This window comes from Neoarius graeffei, chromosome 9 (assembly GCF_027579695.1).
Source record: "Neoarius graeffei isolate fNeoGra1 chromosome 9, fNeoGra1.pri, whole genome shotgun sequence".
NCBI lineage: Eukaryota > Metazoa > Chordata > Actinopteri > Siluriformes > Ariidae > Neoarius > Neoarius graeffei.
In genome coordinates this window covers 20,236,039-20,251,639 of record NC_083577.1, presented here as the reverse complement: position 1 = coordinate 20,251,639, position 15,601 = coordinate 20,236,039, and the positions used below count along the sequence as shown (strand labels likewise).

Below are 15,601 nucleotides of genomic sequence, written 5' to 3'. Positions count from 1 at the left end.
AAGCCGTGTCGGGCTGAAGTGAGCTGAAAAAGGGTAGTGGAAAAGGGCCATTAAGACCTGGCATGTGTCAACGCTCTGATAATAGGGCTCAGATAGCCCTTAAAGAAGTAAAGTGGCGCTGCTCTGCACAGATCAAAATGCAAGTTGGATGCCCTTCTGCTACTGAACAGATCCTGCTGATTCGCCAACGACCGAGATTCAGCGACTGCCCTGCTGCCAGCGAGCAGATCCTGCTGATTCGTGAACGACCGAGAACGAGAGGCAGCACGAACTAGTTCTAGTCGTTCACTTCGAAGACTCGTTCAAAAAGAACGGTTCATTCGTGAACGACACACCACTAATGCATACCTCCATCTCTCCAAACCCAACTTTCTACTTTCACCACATATCACAATATCATCCACAAACATCATGTTCCATGGTGACTCTTGCCTCACTTCGTACGTCAAGCTATCCATCACTATGGCAAACAAAAAAGGACGCAAAGCAGATCCTTGATGGAGTCCCACCTTCAGCTTGAACCATTCAGTTGTTCCAGCTGCACACCTCACTGCATAACACAACATAACTCAAAAAGTAGTAAAGAGATTTTGATGAAATTTAGTGCACAGCTTTAATATTATCCTAGGTTCAGGTGAATTGATTTTGATGTTGCTGTTGATAATATGTGGCTGGCCTGGCGGAGGTGTTAACTCTACCGAATGCCGTTCTCACTCCTGTCTGGACGCGTGTGCGCAGTGAAGTCGGAAGCGCAGCTGAATGTGAACACACCCAAACTGTTTTGACAAGATTTTCAATCCAGCCAATCAGAGAGCGTGTTATGGTCCTCCACATCTCGCGAGAACGTCACTCTCGCGTCGTCCGCCTGAGGTAAATGTAGAAGTTGGTGGTAAATTGTGGAATAAGTGCTGAATTGAGGATAGCAGAAGCTTGGAACACGGTGGCCCTTCTTTCGCAGCCATGAGGCGAAGTAAGGCGGACGTTGAACGCTACATTTCTTCAGTAGAGAGTCTCTCTCCGTCTCAAAAAGAGGTACGCCATACCGGGCTGACAACGCGCGAGCTCGTCCGGTTAGCCAGCATGCTAAGTGTTTAGCCTGAGTAGGCCGCTGTGGTGTGTGTGAGAGAGAGAAGCAACTGAACTAAGTGAACCGATAAACTGGAGAAACAGTCACTGAGCTGTTTTATATACAATACATCAGATATTTATTAATGACCGACACACAGCTTACCGCTCACACTGGGGTGTGTGAATGTGAAATGAAGCGCGTGTGTAGCACACAGGGAGTTTATCAGTGTGAATGTGTGTGTACTGTTTACTTTCAATGAGATTTTCACATCAGTAATCAGTAGAACCATTAGTGTAACTCGAGACTGCGCTCATTTCCATCACACTTTACACAGCTTTGATTTAGGTGGTGTGTGTGTGTGAGAGAGAGAGATAGGGAGAGATTGTAGAATAGAGGGAGAGATTGCAGAATAGGGAGAGATTGTAGAATAGAGGGAGAGATTGCAGAAAAGAGGGAGAGATTGCAGAATAGAAGGAGAGATTGTAGAATAGAGGTAGAGATTGCAGAATAGGGAGAGATTGCAGAATAGGGAGAGATTGCAGAATAGGGAGAGATTGTAGAATAGGGAGAGATTGCAGAATAGAGGGAGAGATTGTAGAATAGAGGGAGAGATTGTAGAATAGAGGGAGAGATTGTAGAATAGAGGGAGATATTGCAGAATAGAGGGAGAGATTGTAGAATAGAGAAGGATTTTAGAATAGGGAGAGATTGTAGAATAGAGAAGGATTGTAGAATAGAGGGAGAGATTGTAGAATAGAGGGAGAGATTGCAGAATAGAGGGAGAGATTGCAGAATAGAGGGAGATTGCAGAATAGAGGGAGATTGCAGAATAGAGGGAGATTGTAGAATAGAGGGAGAGATTGTAGAATAGAGGGAGATATTGCAGCATAGAGGGAGAGATTGTAGAATAGAGAAGGATTTTAGAATAGGGAGAGATTGTAGAATAGAGAAGGATTTTAGAATAGAGGGAGAGATTGTAGAATAGAGGGAGAGATTTTAGAATAGGGAGAGATTGTAGAATAGAGAAGGATTGTAGAATAGAGGGAGAGATTGTAGAATAGAGGGAGAGATTGTAGAATAGAGAGAGATTGCAGAATAGAGGGAGATATTGCAGAATAGAGGGAGATTGCAGAATAGAGGGAGATTGTAGAATAGAGGGAGAGATTGTAGAATAGAGGGAGATATTGCAGAATAGAGGGAGAGATTGCAGAATAGAGGGAGAGGTTGTAGAATAGAGGGAGATGTTGTAGAATAGAGGGAGATGTTGTAGAATAGAGGGAGATGTTGTAGAATAGAGGGAGATGTTGTAGAATAGAGGGAGATGTTGTAGAATAGAGGGAGATATTGTAGAATAGAGGGAGATATTGTAGAATAGAGGGAGATTGCAGAATAGAGGGAGATTGTAGAATAGAGGGAGAGATTGTAGAATAGAGGGAGATATTGCAGAATAGAGGGAGAGATTGTAGAATAGAGAAGGATTTTAGAATAGGGAGAGATTGTAGACTAGAGAAGGATTTTAGAATAGAGGGAGAGATTGTAGAATAGAGGGAGAGATTGTAGAATAGAGGGAGAGATTGTAGAATAGGGAGAGATTGTAGAATAGAGAAGGATTGTAGAATAGAGGGAGAGATTGTAGAATAGAGAGAGATTGTAGAATAGAGAGAGATTGTAGAATAGAGAGAGATTGTAGAATAGAGAGAGATTGTAGAATAGAGAGAGATTGTAGAATAGGGAGAGATTGTAGAATAGAGGGAGAGATTGTAGAATAGAGGGAGAGATTGTAGAATAGAGGGAGAGATTGTAGAATAGAGGGAGAGATTGTAGAATAGAGAGAGATTGTAGAATAGAGAGAGATTGTAGAATAGAGAGAGATTGTAGAATAGAGAGAGATTGTAGAATAGAGAGAGATTGTAGAATAGAGAAGGATTTTAGAATAGAGAGAAATTGTAGAATAGAGGGAGAGATTGTAGAATAGAGGGAGAGATTGTAGAATAGAGAAGGATTTTAGAATAGGGAGAGATTGTAGAATAGGGAGAGATTGTAGAATAGAGAAGGATTTTAGAATAGTGGGAGAGATTGTAGAATAGAGAAGGATTTTAGAATAGAGAGAGATTGTAGAATAGTGGGAGAGATTGTAGAATAGAGGGAGAGATTGTAGAATAGAGGGAGAGATTGTAGAATAGAGGGAGAGATTGTAGAATAGAGGGAGAGATTGTAGAATAGAGGGAGAGATTGTAGAATAGAGGGAGAGATTGTAGAATAGGGAGTGATTGTAGAATAGAGGGAGAGATTGTAGAATAGAGGGAGATTGTAGAATAGAGGGAGATTGTAGAATAGAGGGAGAGATTGTAGAATAGAGGGAGAGATTGTAGAATAGAGGGAGATATTGTAGAATAGAGGGAGAGATTGTAGAATAGAGGGAGAGATTGTAGAATAGAGGGAGATTGTAGAATAGAGGGAGATTGTAGAATAGAGAAGGATTTTAGAATAGAGGGAGAGATTGTAGAATAGAGGGAGAGATTGTAGAATAGAGGAGAGATTGTAGAATAGAGGGAGATTGTAGAATAGAGGGAGATTGTAGAATAGAGGGAGAGATTGTAGAATAGAGGGAGAGATTGTAGAATAGAGGGAGAGATTGTAGAATAGAGGGAGAGATTGTAGAATAGAGAGAGATTGTAGAATAGAGAGATTGTAGAATAGAGGGAGAGATTGTAGAATAGAGAAGGATTTTAGAATAGAGAGAGATTGTAGAATAGAGGGAGAGATTGTAGAATAGAGGGAGATTGTAGAATAGAGGGAGAGATTGTAGAATAGAGAAGGATTTTAGAATAGGGAGAGATTGTAGAATAGGGAGAGATTGTAGAATAGAGAAGGATTTTAGAATAGTGGGAGAGATTGTAGAATAGAGAAGGATTTTAGAATAGAGAGAGATTGTAGAATAGAGATTGTAGAATAGAGATTGTAGAATAGAGATTGTAGAATAGAGATTGTAGAATAGGGAGAGATTGTAGAATAGGGAGAGATTGTAGAATAGAGAAGGATTTTAGAATAGAGAGATTGTAGAATAGAGGGAGAGATTGTAGAATAGAGGGAGAGATTGTAGAATAGAGGGAGAGATTGTAGAATAGAGAGAGATTGTAGAATAGAGATTGTAGAATAGAGATTGTAGAATAGAGATTGTAGAATAGAGTGATTGTAGAATAGAGTGATTGTAGAATAGAGTGATTGTAGAATAGAGTGATTGTAGAATAGAGTGATTGTAGAATAGAGTGATTGTAGAATAGGGAGAGATTGTAGAATAGAGGGAGAGATTGTAGAATAGAGAAGGATTTTAGAATAGTGGGAGAGATTGTAGAATAGAGAAGGATTTTAGAATAGAGAGAGATTGTAGAATAGAGATTGTAGAATAGAGATTGTAGAATAGAGATTGTAGAATAGAGATTGTAGAATAGGGAGAGATTGTAGAATAGGGAGAGATTGTAGAATAGGGAGAGATTGTAGAATAGAGAAGGATTTTAGAATAGAGGGAGAGATTGTAGAATAGAGGGAGAGATTGTAGAATAGAGGGAGAGATTGTAGAATAGAGGGAGAGATTGTAGAATAGAGGGAGAGATTGTAGAATAGAGGGAGAGATTGTAGAATAGAGGGAGAGATTGTAGAATAGGGAGAGATTGTAGAATAGAGGGAGAGATTGTAGAATAGAGATTGTAGAATAGGGAGAGGTTGTAGAATAGGGAGAGGTTGTAGAATAGGGAGAGGTTGTAGAATAGGGAGAGGTTGTAGAATAGGGAGAGGTTGTAGAATAGAGGTTGTAGAATAGAGATTGTAGAATAGAGTGATTGTAGAATAGGGAGAGATTGTAGAATAGAGGGAGAGATTGTAGAATAGAGAAGGATTTTAGAATAGTGGGAGAGATTGTAGAATAGAGATTGTAGAATAGAGATTGTAGAATAGAGATTGTAGAATAGAGATTGTAGAATAGAGAAGGATTTTAGAATAGAGAGAGATTGTAGAATAGAGGGAGAGATTGTAGAAGAGGGAGAGATTGTAGAATAGAGATTGTAGAATAGGGAGAGATTGTAGAATAGGGAGAGATTGTAGAATAGGGAGAGATTGTAGAATAGGGAGAGATTGTAGAATAGGGAGAGATTGTAGAATAGGGAGAGATTTTAGAATAGAGAGATTGTAGAATAGAGGGAGAGATTGTAGAAGAGGGAGAGATTGTAGAATAGAGATTGTAGAATAGGGAGAGATTGTAGAATAGGGAGAGATTGTAGAATAGGGAGAGATTGTAGAATAGGGAGAGATTGTAGAATAGGGAGAGATTGTAGAATAGGGAGAGATTGTAGAATAGGGAAGGATTTTAGAATAGAGAGATTGTAGAATAGAGGGAGAGATTGTAGAAGAGGGAGAGATTGTAGAATAGAGATTGTAGAATAGGGAGAGATTGTAGAATAGGGAGAGATTGTAGAATAGGGAGAGATTGTAGAATAGGGAGAGATTGTAGAATAGGGAGAGATTGTAGAATAGGGAGAGATTGTAGAATAGAGAAGGATTTTAGAATAGAGAGATTGTAGAATAGAGGGAGAGATTGTAGAATAGAGGGAGAGATTGTAGAATAGAGGGAGAGATTGTAGAATAGAGGGAGAGATTGTAGAATAGAGGGAGAGATTGTAGAATAGAGTGATTGTAGAATAGTGATTGTAGAATAGAGTGATTGTAGAATAGAGTGATTGTAGAATAGAGTGATTGTAGAATAGAGTGATTGTAGAATAGAGTGATTGTAGAATAGAGTGATTGTAGAATAGGGATTGTAGAATAGAGATTGTAGAATAGAGATTGTAGAATAGAGATTGTAGAATAGAGATTGTAGAATAGAGATTGTAGAATAGAGATTGTAGAATAGAGATTGTAGAATAGGGAGAGATTGTAGAATAGGGAGAGATTGTAGAATAGGGAGAGATTGTAGAATAGGGAGAGGTTGTAGAATAGGGAGAGGTTGTAGAATAGAGGTTGTAGAATAGGGAGAGATTGTAGAATAGGGAGAGATTGTAGAATAGGGAGAGATTGTAGAATAGAGGGAGAGGTTGTAGAATAGAGATTGTAGAATAGAGATTGTAGAATAGAGATTGTAGAATAGAGATTGTAGAATAGGGAGAGATTGTAGAATAGGGAGAGATTGTAGAAGAGGGAGAGATTGTAGAATAGAGGGAGATTGTAGAATAGAGGGAGAGATTGTAGAATAGGGAGAGGTTGTAGAATAGGGAGAGGTTGTAGAATAGGGAGAGGTTGTAGAAGAGGGAGCGGTTGTAGAAGTGGGAGAGATTGTAGAATAGAGGGAGAGATTGTAGAATAGAGGGAGAGGTTGTAGAATAGGGAGAGGTTGTAGAATAGGGAGAGGTTGTAGAATAGGGAGAGGTTGTAGAATAGGGAGAGGTTGTAGAATAGAGGTTGTAGAATAGAGGTTGTAGAATAGAGGAGAGGTTGTAGAATAGAGGAGAGGTTGTAGAATAGAGGGAGATGTTGTAGAATAGAGGGAGAGATTGTAGAATAGGGAGAGAGGTTGTAGAATAGAGGTTGTAGAATAGAGGTTGTAGAATAGAGGTTGTAGAATAGAGGTTGTAGAATAGAGGTTGTAGAATAGAGGTTGTAGAATAGGGAGAGGTTGTAGAATAGGGAGAGATTGTAGAATAGAGGTTGTAGAATAGAGGTTGTAGAATAGGGAGAGGTTGTAGAATAGGGAGAGATTGTAGAATGGAGATTGTAGAATGGAGATTGTAGAATGGAGATTGTAGAATGGAGGGAGATTGTAGAATAGAGAGATTGTAGAATAGAGGAGAGGTTGTAGAATAGATGGAGAGGTTGTAGAATAGATGGAGAGGTTGTAGAATACAACCCCGATTCCAAAAAAGTTGGGACAAATTACAAATTGTAAATAAAAACGGAATGCAGTAATTTACAAATCTCAAAAACTGATATTGTATTCACAATAGAACATAGACAACATATCAAATGTCGAAAGTGAGACATTTTGAAATTTCATGCCAAATATTGGCTCATTTGAAATTTAATGACAGCAACGCATCTCAAAAAAGTTGGGACAGGGGCGATAAGAGGCTGGAAAAATTAAAGGTACAAAAAAGGAACAGCTGGAGGACCAAACTGCAACTCATTAGGTCAATTGGCAATAGGTCATTAACATGACTGGGTATAAAAAGAGCATCTTGGAGTGGCAGTGGCCTCAGAAGTAAAGATGGGAAGAGGATCACCAATCCCCCTAATTCTGCGCCGACAAATAGTGGAGCAATATCAGAAAGGAGTTCGACAGTGTAAAATTGCAAAGAGTTTGAACATATCATCATCTACAGTGCATAATATCACCAAAAGATTCAGAGAATCTGGAAGAATCTCTGTGCGTAAGGGTCAAGGCCGGAAAACCATACTGGGTGCCCGTGATCTTCGGGCCCTTAGACGACACTGCATCACATACAGGCATGCTTCTGTATTGGAAATCACAAAATGGGCTCAGGAATATTTGCAGAGAACATTATCTGTGAACACAATTCACCGTGCCATCCGCCGTTGCCAGCTAAAACTCTATAGTTCAAAGAAGCAGTCGTATCTAAACATGATCCAGAAGCGCAGACGTCTTCTCTGGGCCAAGGCTCATTTAAAATGGACTGTGGCAAAGTGGAAAACTGTTCTGTGGTCAGACGAATCAAAATTTGAAGTTCTTTATGGAAATCAGGGATGCCGTGTCATTCGGACTAAAGAGGAGAAGGACGACCCAAGTTGTTATCAGCGCTCAGTTCAGAAGCCTGCGTCTCTGATGGTATGGGGTTGCATTAGTGTGTGTGGCATGGGCAGCCTACACATCTGGAAAGACACCATCAATGCTGAAAGGTATATCCAGGTTCTAGAGCAACATATGCTCCCATCCAGACGACGTCTCTTTCAGGGAAGACCTTGCATTTTCCAACATCACAATGCCAAACCACATACTGCATCAATTACAGCATCATGGCTGCGTAGAAGAAGGGTCCGGGTACTGAACTGGCCAGCCTGCAGTCCAGATCTTTCACCCATAGAAAACATTTGGCGCATCATAAAACGGAAGATACGACAAAAAAGACCTAAGACAGTTGAGCAACTAGAATCCTACATTAGACAAGAATGGGTTAACATTCCTATCCCTAAACTTGAGCAACTTGTCTCCTCAGTCCCCAGACGTTTACAGACTGTTGTAAAGAGAAAAGGGGATGTCTCACAGTGGTAAACATGGCCTTGTCCCAACTTTTTTGAGATGTGTTGTTGTCATGAAATTTTAAAATCACTTAATTTTTCTCTTTAAATGATACATTTTCTCAGTTTAAACTTTTGATATGTCATCTATGTTCTATTCTGAATAAAATATGGAATTTTGAAACTTCCACATCATTGCATTCCGTTTTTATTTCCAATTTGTACTTTGTCCCAACTTTTTTGGAATCGGGGTTGTAGATGGAGAGGTTGTAGAATAGATGGAGAGGTTGTAGAATAGAGGGAGAGGTTGTAGAATAGAGGGAGAGGTTGTAGAATAGAGGGAGAAATTGTAGAATAGGGAGAGATTGTAGAATAGAGGAGAGATTGTAGAATAGAGGGAGATTGTAGAATAGAGGGAGAGGTTGTAGAATAGAGGCAGATGTTGTGGAATAGAGGGAGATGTTGTGGAATAGAGGGAGATGTTGTGGAATAGGGAGAGGTTGTAGAATAGGGAGGTTGTAGAATAGAGGGAGAGATTGTAGAATAGAGGAGAGATTGTAGAATAGAGGAGAGATTGTAGAATAGAGGGAGAGGTTGTAGAATAGAGGGAGAGGTTGTAGAATAGGGAGAGGTTGTAGAATAGGGAGAGGTTGTAGAATAGGGAGAGGTTGTAGAATAGGGAGAGGTTGTAGAATAGAGGGAGAAATTGTAGAATAGAGGGAGAGGTTGTAGAATAGGGAGAGGTTGTAGAATAGAGGGAGAGATTGTAGAATAGAGGGAGAGATTGTAGAATAGAGGGAGATTGTAGAATAGAGGGAGAGATTGTAGAATAGAGGGAAAGATTGTAGAATAGAGGGAGAGATTGTAGAATAGAGGGAGAGGTTGTAGAATAGAGGGAGAGGTTGTAGAATAGGGAGAGGTTGTAGAATAGGGAGAGGTTGTAGAATAGGGAGAGGTTGTAGAATAGGGAGAGAAATTGTAGAATAGAGGGAGAGGTTGTAGAATAGGGAGAGGTTGTAGAATAGAGGGAGAGATTGTAGAATAGAGGGAGAGATTGTAGAATAGAGGGAGATTGTAGAATAGAGGGAGAGATTGTAGAATAGAGGGAAAGATTGTAGAATAGAGGGAGAGATTGTAGAATAGAGGGAGAGATTGTAGAATAGGGAGAGATTGTAGAATAGAGGGAGAGATTGTAGAATAGAGGGAGAGATTGTAGAATAGGGAGAGATTGTAGAATAGGGAGAGATTGTAGAATAGAGGGAGAGATTGTAGAATAGGGAGAGATTGTAGAATAGAGGGAGAGATTGTAGAATAGAGGGAGAGGTTGTAGAATAGAGGGAGAGGTTGTAGAATAGAGGGAGAGGTTGTAGAATAGGGAGAGGTTGTAGAATAGGGAGAGGTTGTAGAATAGAGGGAGAGATTGTAGAATAGAGGGAGAGATTGTAGAATAGAGGGAGAGATTGTAGAATAGAGGGAGAGATTGTAGAATAGGGAGAGGTTGTAGAATAGGGAGAGGTTGTAGAATAGGGGGAGAGATTGTAGAATAGGGGGAGAGATTGTAGAATAGGGGGAGAGATTGTAGAATAGGGGGAGAGATTGTAGAATAGAGGGAGAGATTGTAGAATAGGGGGAGAGATTGTAGAATAGGGGGAGAGATTGTAGAATAGAGGGAGCGCGAGAGATTGTGAGAGAGATTGTGAGCGAGAGAGAGAGATTGAGAGAGTGAGAGAGATTGTGAGTGTATGCAGGGCTTGACATTCAGATTTTTTTTTTCGCCAGCTAGCCGGACTAGTTACCTTCCAAAGTAACTAGCCAAACAGAAAATCAACTCGCCAAAATCTGTTCATGTATGAATTTTACTTCTGTCAAAAATAAAACAAAAGAGAGTAGTTACCATTGTTCATGACTAATGTGCATTTTTTTCAAGACCCGAGTATTTTGATACTGTTGTTAAATACAACTCCGATTCCAAAAAAGTTGGGACAAAGTACAAATTGTAAATAAAAACGGAATGCAATAATTTACAAATCTCAAAAACTGATATTGTATTCACAATAGAACATAGACAACATATCAAATGTCGAAAGTGAGACATTTTGAAATTTCATGCCAAATATTGGCTCATTTGAAATTTCATGACAGCAACACATCTCAAAGTTGGGACAGGGGCAATAATGCCGCTTTTCCACTACAAACGCTGCTGAGCCGTGCCGTGCTGAGTCGGGCTGAGTCGAGCTGAGTGGGGCTGTTGGAGTTGCATTTCGACTACAACCGCGCTGAACCGTCCTGGCTGGAAGTGGGTGGACACATTGGGTGGAGTTAGCGAAAGTGGGTGGACGTCATGTGATGTCGTTAAGCAGCGCAAACAGTGATATCAGTGAGCTTTTAAGCGGTAGTCTCATGACCCGAATAGTAAACAATAAACATGGAGGACATGGAGTCGTTAGTGTTGCTGGTCTTGGTGCTGTGGCTTGTTGTCACCGACAACGCCAACAGATACTGGCAAGAGCGTATAGATGAGGCGAGGCGCATAAGGCTTCAGAAATTCTCGTAATTCTTCTTCTTCCGGGTTTGCGGTGTTTACAGATCCCAGCGTGCTCGCGGGGCGTGTGTGGGCATGTGAGGACACTCCTCCTCACCAATCAGTGCACAGGGGAGTGTCTGCTCACGCCCCCAGCCTCACTCGGCTCGCTTTGGCTCGCTTCAGCCCCACTCCAAAACGGTGCGAGTTTTAGGGGCTAAGCAGGGCTGAAGCGAGCCGAGTCGTGCTGTTTTTTTGGTAGTCGAAACGCGAGCCGTGTCGGGCTGAAGTGAGCTGAAGCGAGCTGAAGTGAGCTGAAAACGGGTAGTGGAAAAGGGCCATAAGAGGCTGGAAAAGTTAAAGGTACAAAAAGGAACAGCTGGAGGACCAAATTGCAACTCATTAGGTCAATTGGCAATAGGTCATTAACATGACTGGGTATAAAAAGAGCATCTTGGAGTGGCAGCGGCTCTCAGAAGTAAAGATGGGAAGAGGATCACCAATCCCCCTAATTCTGCACCGACAAATAGTGGAGCAATATCAGAAAGGAGTTCGACAGTGTAAAATTGCAAAGAGTTTGAACATATCATCTACAGTGCATAATATCATCAAAAGATTCAGAGAATCTGGAAGAATCTCTGTGCGTAAGGGTCAAGGCTGGAAAACCATACTGGGTGCCCGTGATCTTCGGGCCCTTAGACGGCACTGCATCACATGCAAGCATGCTTCTGTATTGGAAATCACAAAATGGGCTCAGGAATATTTCCAGAGAACATTATCTGTGAACACAATTCACCGTGCCATCCGCCATTGCCAGCTAAAACTCTATAGTTCAAAGAAGAAGCCGTATCTAAACATGATCCAGAAGCGCAGATGTCTTCTCTGGGCCAAGGCTCATTTAAAATGGACTGTGGCAAAGTGGAAAACTGTTCTGTGGTCAGACGAATCAAAATTTGAAATTCTTTATGGAAATCAGGGACGCCGTGTCATTCGGACTAAAGAGGAGAAGGACGGCCCAAGTTGTTATCGGCGCTCAGTTCAGAAGCCTGCATCTCTGATGGTATGGGATTGCATTAGTGCGTGTGGCATGGGCAGCTTACACATCTGGAAAGACACCATCAATGCTGAAAGGTATATCCAGGTTCTAGAGCAACTTATGCTCCCGTCCAGACGACGTCTCTTTCAGGGAAGACCTTGCATTTTCCAACATGACAATGCTAAACCACATACTGCATCAATTACAGCATCATGGCTGCGTAGAAGAAGGGTCCGGGTACTGAACTGGCCAGCCTGCAGTCCAGATCTTTCACCCATAGAAAACATTTGGCGAATCATAAAACGGGAGATGCGACAAAAAGACCTAAGACAGTTGAGCAACTAGAATCCTACATTAGACAAGAATGGGTTAACATTCCTATCCCTAAACTTGAGCAACTTGTCTCCTCAGTCCCCAGACATTTACAGACTGTTGTAAAGAGAAAAGGGGATGTCTCACAGTGGTAAACATGGCCTTGTCCCAACTTTTTTGAGATGTGTTGTTGTCATGAAATTTGAAATCACCTAATTTTTCTCCTTAAATGATACATTTTCTCAGTTTAAACATTTGATATGTCGTCTATGTTCTATTCTGAATAAAATATGGAATTTTGAAACTTCCACATCATTGCATTCCGTTTTTATTTACAATTTGTACTTTGTCCCAACTTTTTTGGAATCGGGGTTGTACATAAATGAGAACAACACAGAGCACCATAATATAATATCAACAAATAATAGTATGTTGGAAAACTTGGTAACTTGGTGTATGAGTATTGAAAGCAAATATACTTACTATCATGACTATAGCACCCAAAATATGTCCAACATGCTTTCTGTATTTAACCATTTATGAGAGAGAAAGCATTAGGAGCTTCATATTGACTCGGAATCAACTTGAAAAAAATTAATTATTCCATAAAAATCGTATCGCAGCCAAGGGCTACTCTGCTCCCACGTTTGCTTACAAGTCCTTTGTTGTTTCTCCTTCTCGTACGCTTTATCGGTGGCCTTTTTCTCCTCTTCAGACCGAGGTCGCTTTGTCCCCGTCTCTGGCGGTTTCTGTACACCTTTCAGAAAATTCCACATTGCAACGTAGCTTTGTCAAATGTAGATGTAAACAACAACAAAAGCATGTGTTTAAATGGGCGATAATGTGGCCTATTGAATTTGATAACGTGATTATCGCGATATTCAACGAGATGCGTTATGTGCATGCGCAGTAGTGAAAAAACCGACAGCCTGACTCGTACACGATATGATTCGGAATTCTTCGGTATTTTCCGTCCTGCCGATAAACACATCGATTAACACAGACACGGCACATGCTTAATATGTGGCGGCTTTAGTTGACGGTGTGTCTGAATTAGGGCTGTACGATATGGGGAAAAAATGAATATCTCGATACATTTTCTCTATTTCACGATATACGATATACTGAAATCTCCTCTAAAGGACCCCAAGAAATCTAACTTTTACTCTTTACTGTTTTCACTACAATCCCTGCAGATTAAATAACATTCTTGGTTAACTTTACAGGTGGTTTTCAACAACACATTTTAAATTTTCATCTTCGTGATTAATCACAAGTGAGTTGAAATAAGACTATTTTTATTCAACAAAGATGTCACACAAACTGAAAAAACAATCTTGAAAATTGCAACATATGGGGTGGCTTTGGAGAACGAGGCCGCTATGGTCATTTGTTTAGCTCGTGGGGGGGGTTTAGCTTGTGGGCAAGTAGTTCGGAGTTTAAGAGACTCTTCATACTGTACCGGGTGAGTTTTCAGGTGATGGAACACATTTGTAGTGCTGCTGCCTTTTGTGTTGACAGTTTTTTTTTTTTTTTGCACACTTTACAAACTGGCATTTGCTGTTCCACGTCCTCCTCGCGATATCCAAAAAAAAAAAGCCAGATGAGAGCAATTCCAGCGTTATGGACGTGACACTTGAACTCAAAATGGCAACAAATGACCCAGTGCATGTTTTATTGTCTCCCAGTATTTAAACAGGTGTTGCATATTTTAAGGCTGTACCATACTGGAGAAGTGATAGAACAAGAACAATTCCCATAGTACATCTAGGGCATGCCAGAAAATGCCAATAAAAGATGCGTTATGGATGTGACAGAAAAAGTATCACTTTTCTTGGGTGACTGTACATTTTTATCAAACTCTGTGAAATTGTAAACCTAATGTCGAAATGGAGATATCCATTTGATAGAGGGGTCCAAGGTGAATATTAAAAAATATTTGTTTAAAATATTTTGTATTTCATGCAGATTTTCAGAAGGAAAAGTCAGCGTTATGGATGTGACGAAATTCCGTTATGGATGTGACGCGTCTGAAATAGACATGGCATATGTTTAGAAAATCAGCAATTTAACCACCATAACCCTTTGAAAAACTCTCTAAATATCAGCTAAAACTATCAAAGTTCTTAAATAATATTTAGGATGGCTATTGTTTTGCTGTTTTGTGGATTTTAGCATACATTTCTGTGGCTTGTGGCAATAATATAGAATTATACATGATCAAAGTTGATTTTAGCTTGGGTTTTACATTATAAGAAAGAAAGACTGACAGTGACATATTAGGTTGGTTACATATTGGTTCAACTTATTCACATCTGTAAAATACAGGCCTAGGTGATATCTCTGGGAGTGGTTTTGATGTATTACATGTTGCTTTATTTTTGCATGGTGAGGTTGACATTTACATGGAATTGCCCTTGACTGACCCCTTACTAGTTCTTTTAGGAACCAATTCGTCCGCTTCCATTTTTAATTTGTGGCTGAAATTGACAGAGCTTACATGGTAGTTTATGCAACACCAGCGATTGCATGAACTGAGTCAGCACTGTAAACCGAAACTAGAAAATCTTCCCGCAAGTTCCTTTCAGCACCGAGATGTCACCCGGGATTGGTTGGCGAGTGTGTGACGTGGGTTTTTTTTTTTAAACCCTTAGGCAGCCTCTCACGTTACTGCCTGAGGGACAGGGAGAAAACCACCAGGAAAGGTTTTAAACAAACGCAAGTCGGCAGATGACCATAAAATACTCGATAGATACGATATAATAATTTTATGTATCTCACACAGAATTTTTGGAGATATATCGAATATACTCGATATATCGCACAGCCCTATTCTGAATCTTCGATTCATATATATTTTTTATTTTGAATTAGCCAAGCCGGGCTGCCTAGTGACAGGAATTACCCGCCAAATGACAAATTAAGTCGCCTTGGGTGACCGGACCACCGCGAATTTCGAGCCTTGTTATGTGTGAGAGAGACAGACAGATAATGAGTGAGTGTGTGTGTGAGCGTGAGTGAGTGTGAGAGAGAGAGACAGATAGATAATGAGAGAGAGAGTGTGTGTGTGAGAGAGCAGCTGCACATGGTCAGAGGTGTTCAGTCCTTGCAGTTGATTTTCACTCCGTTCATTCAGGAGTTTCTGTAGGTTTCGATTCCTTTCCCTCATAATCTCTGGTGTGAAGTTTCACTTCACCTGGGCAGGGTTCAGAAATGAAACTGAATAAGAGGCAGCACAGAAAACCTGATCATGTTCTCAGCATGGAGCGCTCACCAGGCTGTCTGCTGCGCACACACGTATTTTATCCTCACAATAGGTTACATTAGATTAGATAGAACTTTATTGATCCCTTTGGGAGGGTTCCCTCAGGGAAATTACAATTCCAGCAGCATCATTACAGGATAAACAGAGAATAGAAAA

General features: G+C 40.5%; 1 protein-coding gene across 1 annotated transcript in view; it reads left to right on the top strand.

Annotated features, from left to right (window-relative positions):
* Nucleotides 1-849: 849 nt before the first annotated feature.
* The window catches only part of ranbp2 (RAN binding protein 2), a 110,830-nt gene continuing 96,078 nt past the window's right edge, over nucleotides 850-15,601 (top strand). The window contains exon 1 of the mRNA XM_060929172.1: nucleotides 850-1,032. Within this exon, the coding sequence (XP_060785155.1) occupies nucleotides 961-1,032 (72 nt within the window). The 5' untranslated portion in view covers nucleotides 850-960. The remainder of the gene's footprint in view (nucleotides 1,033-15,601) is intronic.